The sequence below is a fragment of the Penicillium longicatenatum genome, assembly GCF_028827895.1.
Source record: "Penicillium longicatenatum strain IBT 33135 chromosome Unknown contig_6_segment0_segment0, whole genome shotgun sequence".
NCBI classification, from domain to species: domain Eukaryota; kingdom Fungi; phylum Ascomycota; class Eurotiomycetes; order Eurotiales; family Aspergillaceae; genus Penicillium; species Penicillium longicatenatum.
Window position 1 is genome coordinate 1,864,574 of NW_026643123.1, and position 19,537 is coordinate 1,884,110.

General features: G+C 49.6%; 8 protein-coding genes across 8 annotated transcripts; 2 read left to right on the forward strand and 6 right to left on the reverse strand.

Annotated features, from left to right (window-relative positions):
* Positions 1-524: 524 nt before the first annotated feature.
* N7484_008890 (WD40 repeat domain-containing protein) lies at positions 525-2,556 on the reverse strand (the record flags this gene model as incomplete). Its single annotated transcript, XM_057119277.1, has 4 exons — positions 525-676; positions 732-1,593; positions 1,658-2,158; positions 2,230-2,556. The coding sequence occupies 4 exons, from the start codon at positions 2,554-2,556 to the stop codon at positions 525-527; spliced, it is 1,842 nt and encodes a 613-aa protein (XP_056968832.1).
* A 514-nt stretch (positions 2,557-3,070) lies between these two features.
* On the reverse strand, positions 3,071-4,203 carry N7484_008891 (STIMATE family protein; the record flags this gene model as incomplete). Its single annotated transcript, XM_057119278.1, has 2 exons — positions 3,071-3,720; positions 3,768-4,203. 2 exons carry the CDS (start codon positions 4,201-4,203, stop codon positions 3,071-3,073), a joined length of 1,086 nt encoding a protein of 361 aa, XP_056968833.1.
* Positions 4,204-5,177: 974 nt separating this feature from the next.
* Positions 5,178-5,906, reverse strand: N7484_008892 (putative pre-mRNA branch site protein p14; the record flags this gene model as incomplete). The annotated part of the gene is made up of 5 exons (XM_057119279.1): positions 5,869-5,906; positions 5,718-5,741; positions 5,554-5,610; positions 5,362-5,489; positions 5,178-5,278 (listed from the first exon to the last, which is right to left on the reverse strand). Exons 1-5 carry the CDS (start codon positions 5,898-5,900, stop codon positions 5,178-5,180), a joined length of 342 nt encoding a protein of 113 aa, XP_056968834.1. The 5' UTR covers positions 5,901-5,906.
* Positions 5,907-7,417: 1,511 nt separating this feature from the next.
* On the forward strand, positions 7,418-11,655 carry jhd1 ([Histone H3]-lysine-36 demethylase; the record flags this gene model as incomplete). Its single annotated transcript, XM_057119280.1, has 2 exons — positions 7,418-10,708; positions 10,765-11,655. The coding sequence occupies 2 exons, from the start codon at positions 7,418-7,420 to the stop codon at positions 11,653-11,655; spliced, it is 4,182 nt and encodes a 1,393-aa protein (XP_056968835.1).
* A 741-nt stretch (positions 11,656-12,396) lies between these two features.
* On the reverse strand, positions 12,397-13,497 carry N7484_008894 (D-mandelate dehydrogenase-like dehydrogenase; the record flags this gene model as incomplete). The annotated part of the gene is made up of 2 exons (XM_057119281.1): positions 12,397-13,130; positions 13,191-13,497. The coding sequence occupies 2 exons, from the start codon at positions 13,495-13,497 to the stop codon at positions 12,397-12,399; spliced, it is 1,041 nt and encodes a 346-aa protein (XP_056968836.1).
* A 786-nt stretch (positions 13,498-14,283) lies between these two features.
* N7484_008895 (uncharacterized protein) lies at positions 14,284-15,656 on the forward strand (the record flags this gene model as incomplete). Its single annotated transcript, XM_057119282.1, has 3 exons — positions 14,284-14,436; positions 14,486-14,609; positions 14,659-15,656. The coding sequence occupies 3 exons, from the start codon at positions 14,284-14,286 to the stop codon at positions 15,654-15,656; spliced, it is 1,275 nt and encodes a 424-aa protein (XP_056968837.1).
* Positions 15,657-15,780: 124 nt separating this feature from the next.
* On the reverse strand, positions 15,781-17,449 carry N7484_008896 (alpha/beta-hydrolase; the record flags this gene model as incomplete). Its single annotated transcript, XM_057119283.1, has 2 exons — positions 15,781-16,003; positions 16,059-17,449. The coding sequence occupies 2 exons, from the start codon at positions 17,447-17,449 to the stop codon at positions 15,781-15,783; spliced, it is 1,614 nt and encodes a 537-aa protein (XP_056968838.1).
* A 782-nt stretch (positions 17,450-18,231) lies between these two features.
* N7484_008897 (uncharacterized protein) lies at positions 18,232-19,005 on the reverse strand (the record flags this gene model as incomplete). Its single annotated transcript, XM_057119284.1, has 4 exons — positions 18,232-18,268; positions 18,329-18,701; positions 18,756-18,815; positions 18,867-19,005. The coding sequence occupies 4 exons, from the start codon at positions 19,003-19,005 to the stop codon at positions 18,232-18,234; spliced, it is 609 nt and encodes a 202-aa protein (XP_056968839.1).
* Between the last annotated feature and the right edge of the window lie 532 nt (positions 19,006-19,537).

Below are 19,537 nucleotides of genomic sequence, written 5' to 3' on the forward strand. Positions count from 1 at the left end.
CTTTCTTACTTTGCTTTTGCAGAAGTCACAGCCATGAACGGCATGATACCATGACTTCAACTGACTTAACTTACCCCTGGCACGTTTCATGTCCTAGCTTGCGATCTACTTCATTTTTGGATTGAGTATTTGGCTTGTGCGTGTTTGGATCTCATTTTCTCTAGAATCTCCATGTTGGAATGGGAAAATCTTGCTTATACATACCTTGCAATAGACGAACAATGAGTCTTTACAAGCAATTCCCCCACAGCTTGGGCATGTCAAGATTGGCAAACTTCCAAGGGGCTAAGATTACCTCCAGGTACTTATAAAAGTATCCTCATAAGTTATGTAACCTTGCGAATGGTACGCAGGAGGCAAGGGCTCATATTGCACGGTAGAGTAAGTATGCTTCACAAATATATATTTTCCAAGGTTCGCACGGTCTTCGGGAACACATGAGTATGCTTTTTATTGACTCCAGGATATACAGTAAATATGACAAGAGGTTCCAAGGTTGGGGTAAGAAGAAACCAAGCTTATATCTATCCTCTAATTTCCCAGAGCCGGATACGGCCCTGTTCATTTCCAACAGCCAACTGCTCGGAATTTGGCGAAATGGCCACTGAGGTGATACGGCCCAGTGGGGTGTTAGAGGTGGGCCAATTGCGGTACACTGTACAAGATGGAAGGTGAACTATAAAGGTAATTAGTGATAACTCCAAAGCAAATGGAAGCAAGAAGATCCTTACCAAGTCTGAGGGCATCACGCTTCCAGCGACTAGCCATAACCAGCATCTGGCCATCAGGAGCGAAAACCAGATGGCTAATAGGAGTGGTAAGCTGATCCAACACACGCGCCGGAGTCGGGTTCCGAGGAATACCAGCCTGCGAAGGGCCATCCTTCTCAGCCTGTGAGGCGTTCGCATACGCAGCAGCCCAGTCGCGGCGATCATAGATGTTGGCCACACCACTGGAACTACCGACAGCAACCCAACGATCTCCACCGAGCTGGGTACGACCTGAGCGACCACCCAATGTGAGGACGGTAGTACCGACGGCACCGGCATCGAGCCAACGAGCCACAACGCGGCGTAGTCGACCATCCCACTCTGAGATCTCACCGTTCTTGCTGGCTACTGTCATTCCCTCGCCATCGGACCACCAGGCGAAATCTGCAACACCGCCACGTCCGTCGACGCGTACCTGCGCGATCCATTGGGCGGTGCTGGAGTCGAGAATGTTGATCAGACCACCGCCCTTGCGAGAGGTGCCGACCAGACCGACGTAGCGGCCGCATGGAGAGAGCTTAAAGCGCTCCATGGACTTTTGTTCTTCTTTCCGGTCTGCTGTTCCGTTGACCTTGTCCACTTTGCCCGTGTCCATATCCCAAATGTGGAAGTATCGTCGTCGGCCAGATGCAAAAATTTTGTTACCCGTGGGCGGGGCAAATGCAGATGTGTGGATTGGGGTGCGCTTGATGTGCAGGGAGGTCAGGAGGGGGTTGGGGGATGGTGCTGAGGGAGATATGTGGTGCATGAAGAGAGTTGCTGCAGGTCCAGAAGAAAGCAGGAGTGGGTAGTGTGGGTGGAAGTTGAGTGAGTCAACGGAGGACTGGTGAAGAGTTATTCGTTAGCTAGGAAAATTCCTGTATAGATGCATTAAGAAAGTCTCTTACCGGCTGTGCCTTGCCAACATCCTTGAGACGTTGGATATCCAGAACTTCCTGTCGGAGCTTGCGCTTGCCGCCGGAGCGGGCATTGTCTTCAACACGAGTGAGATCGGTGGTGTTCTGAAGCAGCTTAGCCAGTGGCTGCATAGATAATTGCTCATCCTCTTCATCAGAATCCATCTCTTCCCCGCTGGCATCAGAGTCCGAATTTGCGTTGCGGCGCAAAGCAGCCAGCTCTGGGTTCGCCCACTCGGGAGTGGGATGCATGCGCTGAAATTGTCTGCGCAATCGGCGAGTGTATTCCTTGCCGCTGATGATATCTTCGGACTCTGCCACACGCAATTTGCGGAGCTTGGCCTGGCTTGCAAGCGAAACGGCAAGGCGCTCATCGTCGCTGTCGTGCCAGATTGCAGGAGCAGACTCGTCGTCTTCATCGTCGGATAGAGTCTCCGGCGAAGGAATGAGATCTGTAGTTTCGGGTGCGACGCCTGAGTCGAGGAAAAAGAGCTACCAACAACCCATCCAGTTAGCATTGTTTCGCAGATTAAACCAAGATGGACGCTCGATAGAGTGCATACATCTGCATCTGCCATGTCCTCAACATTGTCTTCATAGCTTTCCTCCCCCTCTTCACCACTTCCACTCTCTTCATCACTATGCAAGGTAAGCTGCATAGCATCCGCCCGCTCCTGCTGGTTTTTCAATGCGCCCATGAACCCCTCATCATCGCCAAAGAGCATGCGCTCCAGCTTGAGTTCAGCCTCGTCCTTCTCAGGTAGGTCTTCCTCGTCCGAGCTAGTCTCATCGTCCATGTCAATATCGTCAACCGGTTGTTGGTTCATCGGAGTTTTTTCAGACGAAGCGGCCGTCCGCTTGGTCTTTTCCTTCAGCCGAGTTGGAGGCATGGCGGCGTCACAGTATTATGGTATCGTATAGAGACTAAAATCTCTTGTTCCGTCACAATTCACCGCTGCGATCGGCAGTCTGAAGCTTGCGGAGCGGGATGGGAATATTTTTCGCTCTGATTTTTGCAAAGCCGGCAAAATAGGGCGGTGTAGGAGACGGTCAATAAAAACTGTGCCTTAGGCAACAAACAGGATTATCTGGGTCACGATGACGCCCTCACATTCTCTATATTCAAATAATAAGCTGATTTGGCAGCTCCAATCTCAAAGCCTCGTAGCAGCTTTTTTGAGTAATAAAATTTGAATAAAAAAGAATGCTATATTTTCCGATTTATGGTCTCATCTCCCAAGATCTAAAGTTATGTTTCATGCGTAATAAAAAATACAAGACAAGCAAGCTATTCGTATTTGGAAAGAGTATTCGTGTGCACATAGAACATTAACGCTGATTGAAAAGGAAGCAATATCCGCAAATGAAAGCCAACGCCAGCAGAGGATCCCCCCAGTGGTACACCTATGCGGCTGACTTGGATTGTCCATCATGTTCGCGACGACCGCCGCTGGAACCGGAGCTAGGAGGGTGATAAGGAGGGAGTGATGAATGGTCCTCAGCCATATTAACTTCGGATTCCTGGATGGAAATCTTGGTTTGTGATACCGGAAGGGGGGATTTCTTCCCCGGGGGAGAATCATCTTCTGAATCGGACGAGTAGGCCTCGTCGATACCAGCGAGAAGACCTTCCCGATGAAGATCTTCATCCGCAACAGCATCACCGCGAGAAGCATCATCGGCAAAGAAGTCGCGAGGCATGGGTTTCTTGATGAACGTGTCGATAATGTAATATTGGATGGCGTTCATAGTAACGGGGAAGAGAAGCATCACAAAGGTGATTTGCAGGGCAGTGTTTCCCTCTGTCCATCGCAAAGCCCAATCCCCAACCTTGATAATAAATGGAAACAGCTGTATTAGGAAGAATACGCATATTTTCATGTTGAGCAGGCCCAGGAAGTAGATGATGGATTGCTTGAACCACCATGATGCACGAGGCGGGTGGCTATAATTCCCAGACTGGATCGATTCGGGGGGTTGGCGAGAGGGGTGTAGGATGCAATAAAGTTCAAAATTCGTAGCGCAACAATCAATATTGGGATACCGAGAGTGGTCTAGGAGACATGTTAGCTTGATTTTATAATGAAATATGGGGTCACACTCACATCGATCCCAAGATTCAGCAAGTAAAAGGAACAGGGGTTCGGTTTGTAGTCCATCCGAATCTCCAGTTGACCCGCCGAGAACATGGACATGAGAAGATTTGCCAGATGAAGCATGAACGAGCCGAATACTTGCTTCGAAACATCAAATGCCCACACTTTGATTGGCCTTTGAGGCCGTTCTCTCCATCGCTTAAAGACCAACGACAGCAGCGCCAGCGCTCCAAGGGCGGCCTGGACAATAAGCGAGAAAGGCCCAAGAAGTTTGCATTCACCACCTTCTCCATTCGGATCTTCTCCCATCCCGGTCACGGTGGCACCATGATAGTATAACATGTGTTGTTGCGGTGTTTGCGATGCTTGTGGAAGAGAAGTTGCAGCGATAAGGGTAGTAGACGCCTTAACAGCGATCGATGTGGCGAGATCCACGTGCATAGCTACTGATGCAAGGTGTAGGATCAGTCTTTGATGTCCGATCGATCAAAAACAAGGAAATATGATTTGTATGAGATTGCGGCCCTGTTGTGTAACAAAGTTCATGTGAGGAGCCTCCGGGGCTTATTGGGCACCGAGGCAGCACATTATACGCAAAGCATCGATTTGAATGTACCGGGTAATATGAAGGATGAGAGGAGGAAGCGTACGATGAGGGCGCAGAGGCAGAGACAAAGCGGAGTCTGAAGCGATGAGGTTGCAGCAAGCTGCCTGGAGGCGGTGTCCGCCCCCGCAACGGGATCGACACGGCTAGATCAGGCTTCGCCCCCTTCGACGATGTATAATCTATTCTGGGATATAAGGGGATAGCGAAGAAGACAGTACATAGAGGAGATCTATACAAAGTCGTGGTGTATATGCGTTTCGTTTGCTATTGCCTTCCTAGGTACCTACAGAATTCAAAGGCCGAGGGCATTGCGATAACAAGCGGATAGGGTCCTTCTGTCTGCAGAAAGGTGGATCGCTGTAGTAAACGCTTGGCCTTACCGCCCAGGACCCTGGTTTCTATGCCAGAGAATCGATTGGAATCATTTTACTGATGGGCGATCGTTGATCACCCAGACATGCGAAAGGTCTTTTGAAACGTGGTTTGCTGAGCAAAGTGGGGGAATTCATATTGTGATCACCAGAAATAAGGATATGATAATAGAATGCACAAAGAAAAGAAATCAATCTCTCGTTCGAACGGGCTCTCACTAAAGCTCCCCGACCATGAACGAGGACCAAGAAATAATACCCATCAAACCTCGTCACCCTCTGAAAGTTGAAGGTCGAAAATAAAGAAGAAATCCCAGGGAATAAACAAACGCCGGTAACCCCTCAACCAAGCCGAATTCGATAGAATTGGAGTCGTTGTAACACCATGCGCAGCCAAATGCTTGCAGAGGGCATCATTAGAGCCGAATATCGTCACATCATTCTATTCCATGCTGCTGTTTAAGTCGTTCGAGGTTTTCCTGTCTCTCTGCAAGATCCTCTTTCGAACGGAGCATCTTTTCCGGCTGGTGATACAATACTACAACATCTGTCAGTCTCCAGTCTCCAAACTCCGGTCACTTTGTGACCCATTCAAGCTCGAGCGGTTATTTGTAGACGTACCAACCAAGTATCTGTTCTGAAAGTTGAAGCCATTGAGCTTATCGCATGCCTGTTTGGCGTCGTGTACGTCCTCGTAGACAACAAATGCAGTTCCCTTGGAGTTGTTGGCGATACCTTGGCGGATTTGCCTACCAAAAGAAGAGGAAATCAGCGACAAAAGTCCGACGATCAGTTAAAGCTTCGATGGCTTACCGGATAGGCCCAAATTTGCCGAAAAGGTCAAAGAGTTGCTCTGCCGTTACGTTGTAGCTAATGGGATGAAGTCAGCCGTCCATTCTCATTTGCAAATGATCTTCTGTCGGAAGGTGATGAATCTGGGGGATCTGCGGGCTGCGGCGGATGGCAAAGACACGTACTTAAGGTTCTTGACGAAGAGAATCCTGCAAAAAACAATCCAAATTAGCATTCTAAGTTCGATGGATGCAATGCCCGATGAGCACATGACATCTCGTTCGCACCGTGGCGGATGAGCATCGGAGATGGGGAGGGGCAGGAAAAGTCACATACCGATTTGCTTCGGGAGCGAGCTTCCGGCTCATCCTCAGAGAGATTTAATAAAGGTGATGAAGTTGAAGAATAGGTGAGGAGTGAGATACCCAGGGTATCGAGGGCCGTGGTGGTGGTAGGAGGAGATCGCAAAGAGGAACAAGAACACGCAGAATGCACGAGAGAAGTTCTTGGCGCCACCGAATTCGGCTTAGCGACTACCGCTCTTCGGGGAATCGTTAATCGAACATCACGCTAACCGTATTTGGTAAGGTTCGGTACTGTAATTCAGAGTGTACTGTAATATTATCGAGCACAACATTCATGTATATGAGTAGGTCCTTAAGCAAGTATGTAGGCTATGTAACTACCCTGGGGACTAGATATATATAGCTATTCTGCCTTAAAATATCATGCTTATGGTACTACACGTGCAGGTCAAGGCGCAGTGCTGCTATATCTTTGTGTATATACATACTGTGCCTTGGGATCTACCAGGTGTGTAGTTACTCACACTATATAGGCCACCTTCTTGATTGTGGATAGGAATGCTGTACTCAATCCGAAGCGAATTTAAGAATGATACCCTTTGAGCCGGCTCCTTCCCGTACGTAGAATTATAATGGTAGCATATACATGTGTCCTACATAGCTCGAATGAAATGTCAATACACCGTATGACACCCAACGTGGTTAGCTAAGTGTCTGACTAACAATTTGCGGTCTTCAATTTACCACCTCCGCTGTCTGATGTGATGAGGTAATCTCTTTACCGTACCTTACCAAATTACCACTCTACTTCCACCATTTCAAGTCACATGCGCTCCCCACGTCTAGTACTGTATTGTAATACTGACACAGCTCGGCGAACGACGCTCTCGTCGCAAGTAGAATTAAGTCGGGGATTTCAACAGAGGCTTTTCGTCTTCTTCTCTTTCGACGCAATTGAATCGCACAACCTTGTTCTCACAAAGAATAATATAAAATTGATTATTCTGGTATGGGGAGGACCGAAACCGCCATTTCCTATCGTCTAGTCCGCAGATTGTCCCGCGTACATACCTTGCGAACTTACTCGGCCTACCACTCTCCCTCCTTCACGCCCTGACATCTTCCACCCTCCGACCACCACCCACACCTCCCCAGAAACGCTCCATCCATCCCCATATACTCAGCTTGTCATCCAGTTCGCAGGAGCTCACTCCTGCAGACTGGATTGCGCTCGATTCGCTTTCCCTCTCTGCCCGCGGACTGCGGCGCGACTCTCGGCGCCTTTGTCCTCCCGCCGCTCGACTGAACCCCCTCAACTCGAGCGCATCCGCAACTTGTCACCCTCATCTGCCCTCCCACCGTCGCCAATCGTCTCATCGAGAAGCCCAGTCCATCTCGCGGTCCTTCGTGCGAATGCCCTCCTGCCAGGAATGACTTTCCTTCCTCCTGCGACGGCCTCTCGCTAGTCCGTGTGGTCAAACATCCCCGCTTTGCACCCATCTACCGCAAGCGCATCCTCTCGCACTGTCAACCCGTTTACCTCTATTTCCCTCTACTGGATACACTCTGAATGAGCGAAAATGATGAGCGCTGCGTCCTTTTTAACTCCTTTGGGCGAGCGCCCTCCACAATACCGCACTCCGTCCCCTCCGCCGCGACGCGCTGTCGAACCTATCACTCCCTCCACCACCGAATTTCTCGCCTCGTGGGCCGAGCGTAATGTCACTCGGGCTACAAGCCTTGACCGTGACCAGCGTCCATCAAATTATACCCGGAATACCGCTGCCGATGCCGGTTCCCATCACCGGTCGGGCCATGGCCGGTCAAATTCCACCATCGACACGCTTGCGACCATCGCCCTCGCAACAAGTCCGACTTTCGTTCCCCTTTCCTATCGACCACCTTCTCCAAATTCTCGCTCGATCGCATCCCTAATACCTCCCGATAATCATTCCGAACGACCGGCCAAACGTCCTCGGTCAGAGAGAGACCCGTCACCGCACCACTCTCGGAGATTTCCGCAGGGCAATCCCCACTCCACCTTCATAGACAGCATGCAAACCGACGCGGAGCTTTTGCTCAACTTTGCTCGACCCACCAATTTCCACTCCGAAAACAAGAAACGGGTCAGCATTGACGAGACCTATCACAACCACGGCGCTGGCTCAATACGGCACAATCGAGTGGGTTTTGTCGGCGTTTCTGGTGGCCTAGAGGATGGGAAAACCCTGCTTCAAGAGGATGGCATTCTACCATCACGCATGAGGTCTCGTTCGGACGGGTCTGCATTTCTCTCGCGTCCTGTGATTCGCGGCGTACGCCCTGCCACTAGCTCGGGGACGTTGCCTCCGATTGTCTGGGAAGATGAGAATGAGGATAGCCCTCCAGCGGACGTATCTCGTTACGCTGGATATGGTGAACGCCAATCTACCGAGGGACGAGAACCTTTGCCTCACAAAACAGCTGATCTCACTCCCAAAGTTGAAGAGGAGGGGAGCGATACGAATCAAGCAAGCTGCTCTGCATGTCACCTGGTGCGGATCCCAGTGGAAACCGAGGAGCAAGATGAGGACACTTGGATTGGCTGCGACGGATGCAAACGCTGGTTCCACATCGTCTGTGCTGGGTTCAAGAACGACCGGGAGGTTCGCACCGTCGATAAATTCATATGCCGTGCATGCCGCTCAACCCATGGTCAAACAACCTTTGTGCGGAAGTCCTCGCGTGCTCGTACAGCAATTGATTATGCTGGTCTGAACCAGGGACTCGTCAAGGCGGCCACTGATTCAGTAGAGCACCATTATTTGGAACCTATTCGTCAAGGGAAGATTAAGTTCCAGCCAGAGAGTTTTCCTCGCATGAAGCCAGAGCTGGTCACGGCAGAATATTTTGAGCGAGGCAATGGTTGGAACGAGCCTGTTGTTATTCCTGCCTGCTGGAATAGCCGTGACCCCGTTCCTGAAGTCGACGCAGACTTAGAGGCTTTGGTAGATGAAGCTGCAACACAGGAAATGTTCGATGACCTACTTGAACATGTTTCTGAACAGGAAATTGAAGTTGAGGAAAAGCCTGAGTGTGGCCAAGATCAACTAGACATGGTGATACCTCAAGGCCTCACTGTCCGGGCGGTGGCTGAGCTTTATGGCCCTGAGGAGAGGGTTGAAGTCATTGATGTCAAGTCACAGCAAGGAGAAGACAAGAGGTGGAACATGCAGAAATGGGCAGACTACTATGAGAGCTCTGAGCCCAACAAGCCTGTTCGAAATGTTATCAGCCTGGAAGTGTCACAGAGCAAGCTAGGCCGGCTTATAAAGCGGCCTAAGGTTGTACGCGATCTGGATCTTCAAGATGCCGTATGGCCCGAGGAATTGAAGGCCATTGGCGACTACCCCAAGGTCCAATTCTATTGCCTTATGTCTGTCGCCGATTGTTATACCGACTTTCATATCGATTTTGGTGGATCCTCAGTGTACTACCATATTCTCAAGGGTAAGAAGACTTTCTTCTTTATCCCTCCGAAGGACAAGCATCTCAAGAAGTACGAGGAGTGGTGCAATTCTCCCGCACAAGATTCAATATTCCTTGGCAATCAAACCAAAGAGTGCTATCGTGTGGATCTGTCAGAGGGGGACACCATGCTTATTCCGTCGGGCTGGATCCATGCTGTATGGACACCAGAAAACAGTTTAGTCATCGGTGGCAATTTTCTCACTAGATTGAACTACGGGATGCAGATTAAAATCCTCAATATCGAGAAGGAGACCAAAGTTCCCAAGAAATTCAGATATCCTTTCTTCCAGAAGATTCAATGGTACACGGCATTGAAGTATCTGGAGGATGACCCGATTCCGCAAAATGTGCTGGAGGCCTTCGCCCAAGATGAGAACTTTCGACTTCACCGGCACTACCCTATCTATTATGAGTTCGGAGAGCGTGCCAACCAGGAGCCTCCTAGCTCCCCTTACTACAACGCCCGATTCTACTCCCAGGCCGAATTAGAGGGCTTGCCAGAGTTGACCAAGTATCTTCTGCGAACAGCACTCATTGCAAGCTCCTATAACGTCGATGCAGTGACAATCGAAGTACGCAATGCGGTCAGGCGCTCTATTCCTAAGGGAGTCGGAGATCCAGTGGATATGATTCGCAGATTCGGTGTTTGGGTCGCCTGGAAACGTGGTAACGAGAAAGCCCCCCAGTGGACTCGTCCAGGGGTGATCGAAAGCAATCCCAAGGTGTCTCTTGCAGAAAAACGACCAGCTGGTCGGCCTAGTCGACGCTCTGAACGTAATGCAGACGGCCAGCGCACCTATGCTGAAAGACAAGCTGTTCAACGGCCGATGGAGGAGGCCGCCACACCCGTGCCTCCTGCGAGCTGCGGTACCATCGCGCCATCTGAAAGCGCAACGCCTGCTCCGGTTGGTCCCATTGCTGATTTTCCTACTCAAGAGCCAACGACTCCTAAGCCGCGGTCTACGCCACGCGGCTCGGGGCTTGGACCGAAACGCGTTGCCTGCGATGCTTGTCGCAGACGACGCATCAGGTGCCGCCATAAGGATGAGCCGAATGAATGGATGCAAGGTCGACAAATGGCAATGAATGGATTTGCCCCTGGATCGGGCCTCAGCACCCCATCTTCTCTCGCCCAAGATGCGGTTTCTGCATTGAACTCCTTGGCTGCAATTGCTTCTCAGGCTGGATTCCAAGGAAGCGGCGTGGCTGGCTTGGAACACTTTGATGGCCCAGCCTTCCACTCGGCAATCATGGGTACCTCCACTGCCGCTGCCAATAGACTCAATGACGCGAGTCCTGACGGCGCCAACGGTAGTAAAAAGGGACGAAGCAAGGCATGCGATGACTGTCGGAAAAGCAAGGTATGTAACACCATTTTAATTCCTACCATGAGATTTGCAACTGACCCAGTAAATAGCGTCGTTGCATTCACGATGATCGCGGGAATATTGACCCGATCAAAGCTCAAGAACGATCAAAACCTCGTGGCACTGCTTCCGCAAAGCGACCCCGTCCCAATGAAGATGACGCCATGGCTGCCGCTTGCAAGAAAGCCAAACAGGAGAGCACGTCTCCAATTGCACACTCGGCATTCTTCAGTCAAAATACAGGCGGGGCCATAGTGGCACACGCGATGCCAGTCAGACACTACGACGACGAATCCATTGGCTATGGCGTCATGGATCAGCTTCAAGCCCAGCCTATCAAAGAGAGTGGGACACACATCGGTCAAGCTTTATACGCATCGCCACCCGCGTTCCATGCCGATCTGATTGAAGGAAAGGATGTTACGTCTATGTCGGTCTCGTCAAAACCGACCGCCTCCCTAGTGTCCCCACCCACGTCGCTGGCCGACGAAATGGACGTGGTGCAGGATGGCGAGGCACTAGCATCCGTTGAGGCCGAGGCGCCCAATGCGCTCCACACACCTAATTCGAGCTCCCGCCATTCGTCTCGCCAACCTCGACATGGTGATCTGCCCCGACAAGGTGAGCGATCCGCGCCAGAAGCAACTGCGAATCGTGTGAACAAGCCGGTCAGTATTCCAACCTCGAATACTGTCCGTCGAACAACTCCATTTGCGACCTCATCCAAGAAGCCTTCGTCGCGTCCGTCATCCTCTCACGCAAAGAAAAGCTCCCCAATGGTCGAGAGGCATTTTGAGCGTCACGCGCCCACCTCATTGTCCCCCCACCAATTAAAGCATGCGAAACATTTCATCGGTGAGGACGATACGGATGCCGAGAGTCTGCGTCTTATTCGAGAGCTCCAAGAAGAGGAATTTGGGCTGCGAAGACGACGAGGCTAAAGTCACACAACGAGGCCTTGGCCGTGGGACGTATTGAGTACTCATGACTGGCATGCGGAGAGTGACTATATTAGTGATATTTGTTTTTTTAAAGTTCTTGTCCTTTGCCTAACGCAAAGAATTATTCGGGAGATATCTTTCAAGTGATCAGGCGTGGAGATTCGGCGTTGCATGTTTTCTTTCCATTCATTATTTTTTCGGCGTTCTCTCTTTGTTATCGTTTCCCCTCGGAGCTAGGGTGACCATGGAGTTTCGTGTCATGAGTCTTTTAGTGTGCATGGGATTTCTCGATCTGGGCTTGGGTCTCCTTGCTTGTCCAAGTGATTTCTTTTTCTTTTGTTCACTTATGATCCAAATATCTGGACGTTCCTTTCGTGTCTCGATTCCACTTATCTCATATCTTGTCAATTGTCTCAACAGGACTGCAATCACTTTGCTGATAGGCTTCTTTTCTTAGTCTTTTGGACGGGGTTTTTTTTCTCTTAGTAAAGAACTGTGAATCAATGGGCCTCGGGGCATCCACCTAAACCTCGAAACAGTAGTACCTGGGCGGGTACAGCCTGGCAGTCAAATAGCAAGTAGAGACCCGGTACCTACTCTAGTATATACCTGGTTTCGCTCTCTTTACATGCCAATCAAGAATAAAAAGGTAGTTAATGTAATTACATACCACTTGGAAGCCTAGCGATTAGGGCCTAGCGATTAGAGACGTCTGACCATTCGATTTGAGAACAACAATATCTAGAGCTTTGATGTCTTGCTAATCAAATGAGCATTTACTGGCGTCACAGCCTTTCCAGTCTTCTGAAACGAAACGATATTCTCCATCCCCAGACGCTCAAACCCAATGTGCGAGTCCAAAGAAGCACCGGCATTATGTGACAGTATCTCCACATTCTTCATCTTAGCCAGTTCGGGGCTGACATGCGGCTCATTAAAGTGTACATCCAAACCTGCGGAAGAGAGCTGACCTCTCTTCAGAGCGTCGACCAGAGCCGCTTCATCTAGGAGCTTTCCTCGAGCGATATTGACAAGACGGGATCCGTGCTTCATCTTTGCTAGCAAAGAGGCATTCAATAGAGTCTCTCCGCTAAAAGGAGTAGCCACCACTACGCAGTCTGACTCGGCGAGAAGGGTGTCCATAGACTTGTGGAAAGTAGCGTTGGAAACTTGCTCCAGCTGCTTTGGCATCTGGACAATATCGTGGTAGAGGATCTTCATATCAAGAGCCTTGTATGCTTTCTCTGCAGTTCGACGACCAATCTGGCCAAAACCGATGATACCAAGTGTGTGACCCTTTGGGTTATGAGACACCATGGCAAGATTGCGGTTGGCATCTACAAATTGATCGGCGTCGATAGCGCGAGCTGCCATCGCCGACCACGAGAAAAGTCGGAAGGCGGAGATCACGAGCCAGATAGCTGCGTCAGCCACGGATTCAGTGCAAGCAGCGGCAGCATTACAGTAGATAACACCTGTAGAAAAGAACCGAATCAGTACAGAACGGGCAACGTGCGATTGTTCTCGAAACATACCCTTCTTGGCCAAAGCAGCCGTATCCACCCAGTCAAACCCAGCCCCAGCACTAGCGAAGATCTTGCATGAATCCGGGAGTAGTGAAATCAATTCCTCATCCCAGTTGCCCATCTCACCACCGGTGTTCCAGAAAGGTCGGTACATCGCAACAAAATCACCAAATTGTCGCTCTTTCAACGCTCGGATAAACTCCGGTCGCGACATGCTGTATGAGCGCTTGATCTCGAATTGGTCCTTGAATTTGGCATATTGGTCGTGGTTCCAGCGGATGTCGTCGCCCAGCTGGAGAACGATTGGTTTGCCCATCTTGAGGATGTATATATGATGCTGGGAATTGGAGAACACAACAAAACGGAGTTGCGGGGAAGAAAATGAGGAGAAAACTCTTTCCCCAGGAACATTTCAAATAAATAGTATACTTCATTCGTCGTCTGTTACGGCTATTGCAACGATATAGCTCCGACTCGGGGTTTGACGGCTATTGAGTAGACTCGGTTATTGAAATCCGATCCAACACCGACTTACTGGGAGCTTAGAGGGAAAGATCGCCGTCAAGAACCTCGGGATGCAATTCCTCTACAAATGCCAGCCAAAACGCAAAAATTTGTCTACGGGTACAGATTTTGCATAGTAATTTAACCTTTGATAGTGTAATGACGCCGCTAGGGCCCGAGCTATCTAGAGATCGTCAACAACGGGATCTAACTTCCCCCTCGACCTTCCAAAGGTTGCAATTTTGTTCCTTACAGTTGCAATATGCTCGAATCAGATCAACTGAATTTATCCAAATCAATCGTAGCCAGGAATCCCTAGACATGAATAGATTATGTGTATTTCCCGGGTTAATGCATGACTTGACGAACGCTTCGTTGTATAATCACTCACAAGCATTTGTAGATCAGTGTATCATATCATCCCAGGCCAAAATAAGTGAGAACTTCAACCTCTCTCTCTCAACGATGTCTGCAGAGAGTATGAGCTTCGGTAGAGCCACTCAATCCTGCGATAAGGCTGATATAAGCGAAAAGCGATGGCGCGATAGGCGATAGTGCGGGGAAGTCATCACCCAAGTCAATTCCAACGTAGATCAGGATGGCTTCTGATTCTGCCGCTACAACTCGTCGCATATGGTCAAAGCTGGAGGATGAGAGGCTCATCTCCCTTGTACAGCATCTGAGTGATCAGGGCAAGGAGGGTGGGAGCTGGAATGAGATTTCAAGACACCTTCCAGGGCGATCCAATAAGGTCAGTCCAGCCCGTCTCTTTGAAATAAAACAAAGCTAAAGATAGGTAGGACTGTCGAAAACGTTGGTTTCACTCATTGGATCCGGCTTTGCGGAAGGGTCGTTGGTCGAAAGAGGAGGATGAGCTGTTACTTGCGGCTCATAAGCGGTTAGGGCCCGCTTGGAAGGAGATTGGTAAGTGAGGTAGGTTGCATGGGCTTATCCGATGTTGACATATGGATAGCTCTTCTCATCGACGGTCGAAAGGATGACCAGTGTGCGAAAAGATACAATGATATCCTAAATCCATCAGTGAGAGATAGACTCAGAAATTGGACGCCCGAGGAAGACCAGTATTTAGCAGCGAAAGTCCAGGAGCTCGGACATAAATGGGCTGCTATCTCTGCTGGGCTTCCAGGTCGTCCACCTCTGACTTGTCGAAATCGATGGAGGAGACTTTCAAAGGATTTGTTGAGGAATTCCGACTCAACCTCTAACGAGCCTCGTTCGACCGCCCCGGCAACGGTTTCGTCCACAGCGTCAAGGTCCAACTCCATCAGTCATCTTAACAACATGTCATATCCGATGGCAGCAGGCTCATTGACGAATATCCAAAGCTTTGACATGCCATCTGCCAATCTCTCGCTAGCTTTTCAGGATCCCACTCTACAAATGCCCATATACGGCATGGACAACATGAGCATCCATAGCGCATCCGTCTATGGAGTGGATAACATGAGCACCCACAGCACTCAAAATTCCAACGAGCCAGGCTTAGAACTACCGGATTACTCATTATCCCAAGGTTACCAGGACCAGGTCTGGGAATCCGCCTCGGAAGGACCATCTTTCGCTCTACCAGATCGCAACTACGAGTCCGAGCCAAACATGTTAACAGAGTACTATAATCCCAGAACCATGGCTCAGCGAGTCCCCATGCATGGTCCCCGCTACTATCCGTGGATCCCACCTTCGGGTAATAACCTGGACAACATTGCTTCTCTCGATCTAGCAAATACTCAAACTCGGCATCCCCCTTTCGAGATACCCGGTTCAATTATTCCGGAGCTTGATGAAGAGTCAGAGCCCGCGCTAGAGCAAGCTGCTCTCTGTCAGATGCTCTCTTCGCATCGGGAACCAACTATTCCTGATGGTTCTTTGGCGGCGACTGGTGGCTCGGGGGTCATTCAGCATCATCACCATTTTCACCATCATCATTACCACCATCACTATCATCATTAGCTTGCATATTTTGAAGCAAATACGAGTCAACCTCTTTCTCTTCTCTTCTTCTATTTTAATTGCTTATACAGGGATTGGATGGTCTCTATAATGGCTTGAATGAGCCATTCTAATCTCTATAGCATTAAGCATCACTGGCAAAGATCTCTCCCAGCTTAACTAGCTCGCCCCATCGCTGGTCTTCTTGAATCTCAATCTTGCCCCCAGAAGTAGCGACTTTCATCTCGTCAATCTCATTGGTACCGAAATCGTACTCCGAATCATCATTGACAAATGCCACAAATGATTGAATCCATCCTTCCATGAGTTCTCTCTCCTCATTCGTCGGACCATGAAGGATGGAAAAGCTGTAAGCTTGTATCAGTAAGAATGAAATTTCGCAAATCAGAATCAATTACTCACTTCCAGAATGGCTTATCCATGGCATGAGATACACCAAAGGCCCGTGGCGCAACCTTATCCGTGATAAAGGATAACCTGTATGCAATCCGGTACCGCCAGATATCCCGTAGAGGAATCCCATGGCTGAACAGTGAATTGACCAGCCAGCGAGACGGTGCTCGGACTTGGCCATCTGCAATGATATTTCCGTAGACATTCTTCCATTCTTCTGCGTCAGTAGTTGAAGGTAAGGTGTATGATTTCAGAATGCGATCGGTGGTTCCGGGGGCATAGTAGTTCGATAACTGCAAACGCAGAGAATCGAGATTAGGTTCGGGGCTGTTATACGTCGCATAGAGTGTTTCTTCATTGAGGACTTCTCCAATGAGGACGCGGAGACGTCGTTTCCGGAATTGCTCAGCGAATGCACCACTTCGGTGGTATTCAGTGAAGCCGGGGAAAACGAACAGTTCATCGGTCACAGGGCGGAAGGTGTGATTCTTGAGGTGTTTTATGGCTGCGACCAGGTCCTCGTGACCGATTTCACGAAGTTTATCAACTTTCTGAGGACCGGATAGATCAGTCGGGACATTGAAGTAGCCACAGAGCTCCTCAAATTGAGGATTAACATCTGCAAGTGCCTTGGGTTGTGCCGGAATGGCATTCGAGTACATATAAAATCGGTGAAAGAGCTGGCGCTGCGATCCGACCTGGAATTCATGGAGTACTTGCGCATGCACACCATATGCACCAGCACTCCTTCCACCCAAGGTAATGTTGTTCACATCACCGTTAAAGGCCGCAATATTCTCGTAAATCCATTCCATAGCCAACCGCTGGTCCCACAGACCGAAATTACCGGCACTTTCTCCATGGCTATCTTCCAATAGCGCTTCCCCAGCCAGAAAACCAAAGATGTTGAGACGGTAGCCGATTCCAATCACAATGGCGTTCAGTTTCCCGGTGGAGATCATCTCCGTGGGGTCCATACCCACTTCTTGGAGGGGTTCGCCCAACTGAAACCAGCCTCCATGCAACCAAAGCACGACTGGCCATTTCTTGTCAGGGTTCTCAGGATCCTCGACAGGGGTCCAAATGTTGAGTAATAGACAGTCTTCGCTGTACGTATCTGGACCTATGTCTTTCTCTGCCCCGCCTGCAAATGCTTCTTGGGGACAGACTGGACGGAAGGTGGATCCGTCGAATGCTGTTCCATCTGGCTGAGAGTAGCTGTACGCCGCTGGCAATGGGCGAGGCTTTCGCCAGCGATGTGGGCCGACTGGGGGTAACGCGTAGGGGATGCCTGCATACCGTCGAGCTTTATTGTCGTATTGAATTCCTTGGATCTTTCCCTTGGGACCCAGGTCAACCTCGTGGGAGGTCTGGCCGTATGCCGATAGCGTGTTGCCCATTGTGATGTTCGTGGAGCGTGCTAATGTGACTCGTAAAAGCTATTTGAAGCTTCAATCCCAATGTTCCGCTATCCGATATGGGTGGGGGTAGTGGAGGCAGAGAAGATAAAGTGCGTTACCTAATATGGAATTCCATTAGACGCTATCATCAAGAGAGGGGAAAGAGGGAACCAAAAGCTCTAGATCTCTAAGCCGCTTTTGATTTTGGCGGGGATTTTGTGGAAACGCGGAGACTTTCCGAGATAAGACCACGAAGCCTTGAGATGGCATAGTTAATTGATCTTTTCAGATCTTTAGAGGTTTTCTTGATATACTGGCTGCCTAGAGAAGTTACAGGGATACCAAAGATAGCTGTGATCTAACCGCCGATGTGGTGGGTCTCATCATTTATTTGCACTGTCATCACGGCATTGGCACAGGGACCGAACATCTACGTATGCTATATGGTAACATCATATTGAACCTAATACATTCGGGTCTGGTGACTCTAGTCGGCCTTGCTTGAAATCAGTCTCGTAAATCTAAAAGGCTATCCACGGCACGATCCGAACTGAATGCCAGTCCATTATAAGCGCTTAAGCATCCACTGCCCAGACAGGGTAACTTTGAACGAGAAACCAAGAGACCTTGATTTGTATCATGCCAAACATGCCGAATGCGCTAATCGGCAGATGACGCGGATTAACGCGCCACGTATTGGAAGCTGACGAAAAGTACGTAGCAGGCATTCTTGGTTGGGAAATAAAGTACCAAATTCAAAATGAACCACAAAGCAGTAATGATCACCCAATAATCTCCACGTCGGTTTCATCCACAATTCTATACCAGTTTATTCCATGCGCCAGTGTCACATTCTGTCTCTGCAGGCCCGAGTCTTACGAGCTACTAGCTAAAGGCGCATTGGTGGTTAAGGTAATCGGGACGTAGTCAAGTGACGCCTTGACAGACTGGCTCCATAGCAAAAGGTACCAGCCATCCCGCTCAGTGGCTTTGGCGTAAAAGTTAGCGCCAGGTGGCGTCAGCAAAACATAACTTCCATATAGAGTCCACACGTCAGTGAGGTTTCCTGATGTACCTCCCGGAGTCAAATCATTATTATTCGGGATGAATGTAACGGCATTTGCTAGCGCACTGCTCTGGCTCAGGCCCATCATGCTGCTGTTCGAGGTCGTGCCGTCATCCACGAGGACGGCGTTTCCCGATGTGGAATGGGGTCGGGCGATCCAGGTTTGAGGATTGGAGCCATATGTCACTGAACGCGGGTCAGAAGTGTGTCCACAAAACAAAAGGATAAGACGACGCCTACCGGAAAAAGACATCTTATCTGTGGCATTCGACAACGACATGTCCCCAAGCTGAGCTTGTCCTATTCGAAAGTGAGCGCAAGACTGACAAATATAACATCAAGGCTAGATACCATCCGCATAGAAGACTGAAAGACCGTCAATGTTGTTGCCGTATCCATACAAGCTGAACGGAGTTTGGACGGGAGACTGCCGACTCTGCAGTGCAGCTGAACAGACAGAAAGAGCGAGAAAGATGAGGAATAGAGGCATGTCGGTGTCAATTTCCGAGGATCTGATCCTCGATCAGAATATCTTCCTTTGGCTTTATAAGGCAGTGATGTTGAGGATGGGCATGCTCATCCAAAATTGGATACGGGATGCTAGTGGAGTCTATATATCCTCTGCTGACGAGGAATTAATGTCCTTTCACATAATGAAATTGTTCCGGATCCAGGACTTGAGCTGAACAAGATTGTGGGCCTCGTTACCGGGATACATCCTTGCAACCTCCCCGTCTGCTTTCCGCCCCAACAGGCTGCGCTCCAAACCTTGAGCTAGACACCTCAGCCAGGCTGACGTTTCATGAAGCTCACGGGGTGCAATCTAGTTTTGCATTGCTCGACGAGTTCATTCACATCCTTGCCAGTTCGTGTCAAGCCCTGAGACAAGCCACGCAAGATCGCGGGCAACATTGCCGAATGCAACTGTGACGGGCTTGTCTTGCCGCAATAATTGCAAGTATTTAATCATTGCTCTCATCGCAGTGATAAACTCCTGAGAATGAATCATCCTTGCTACAATT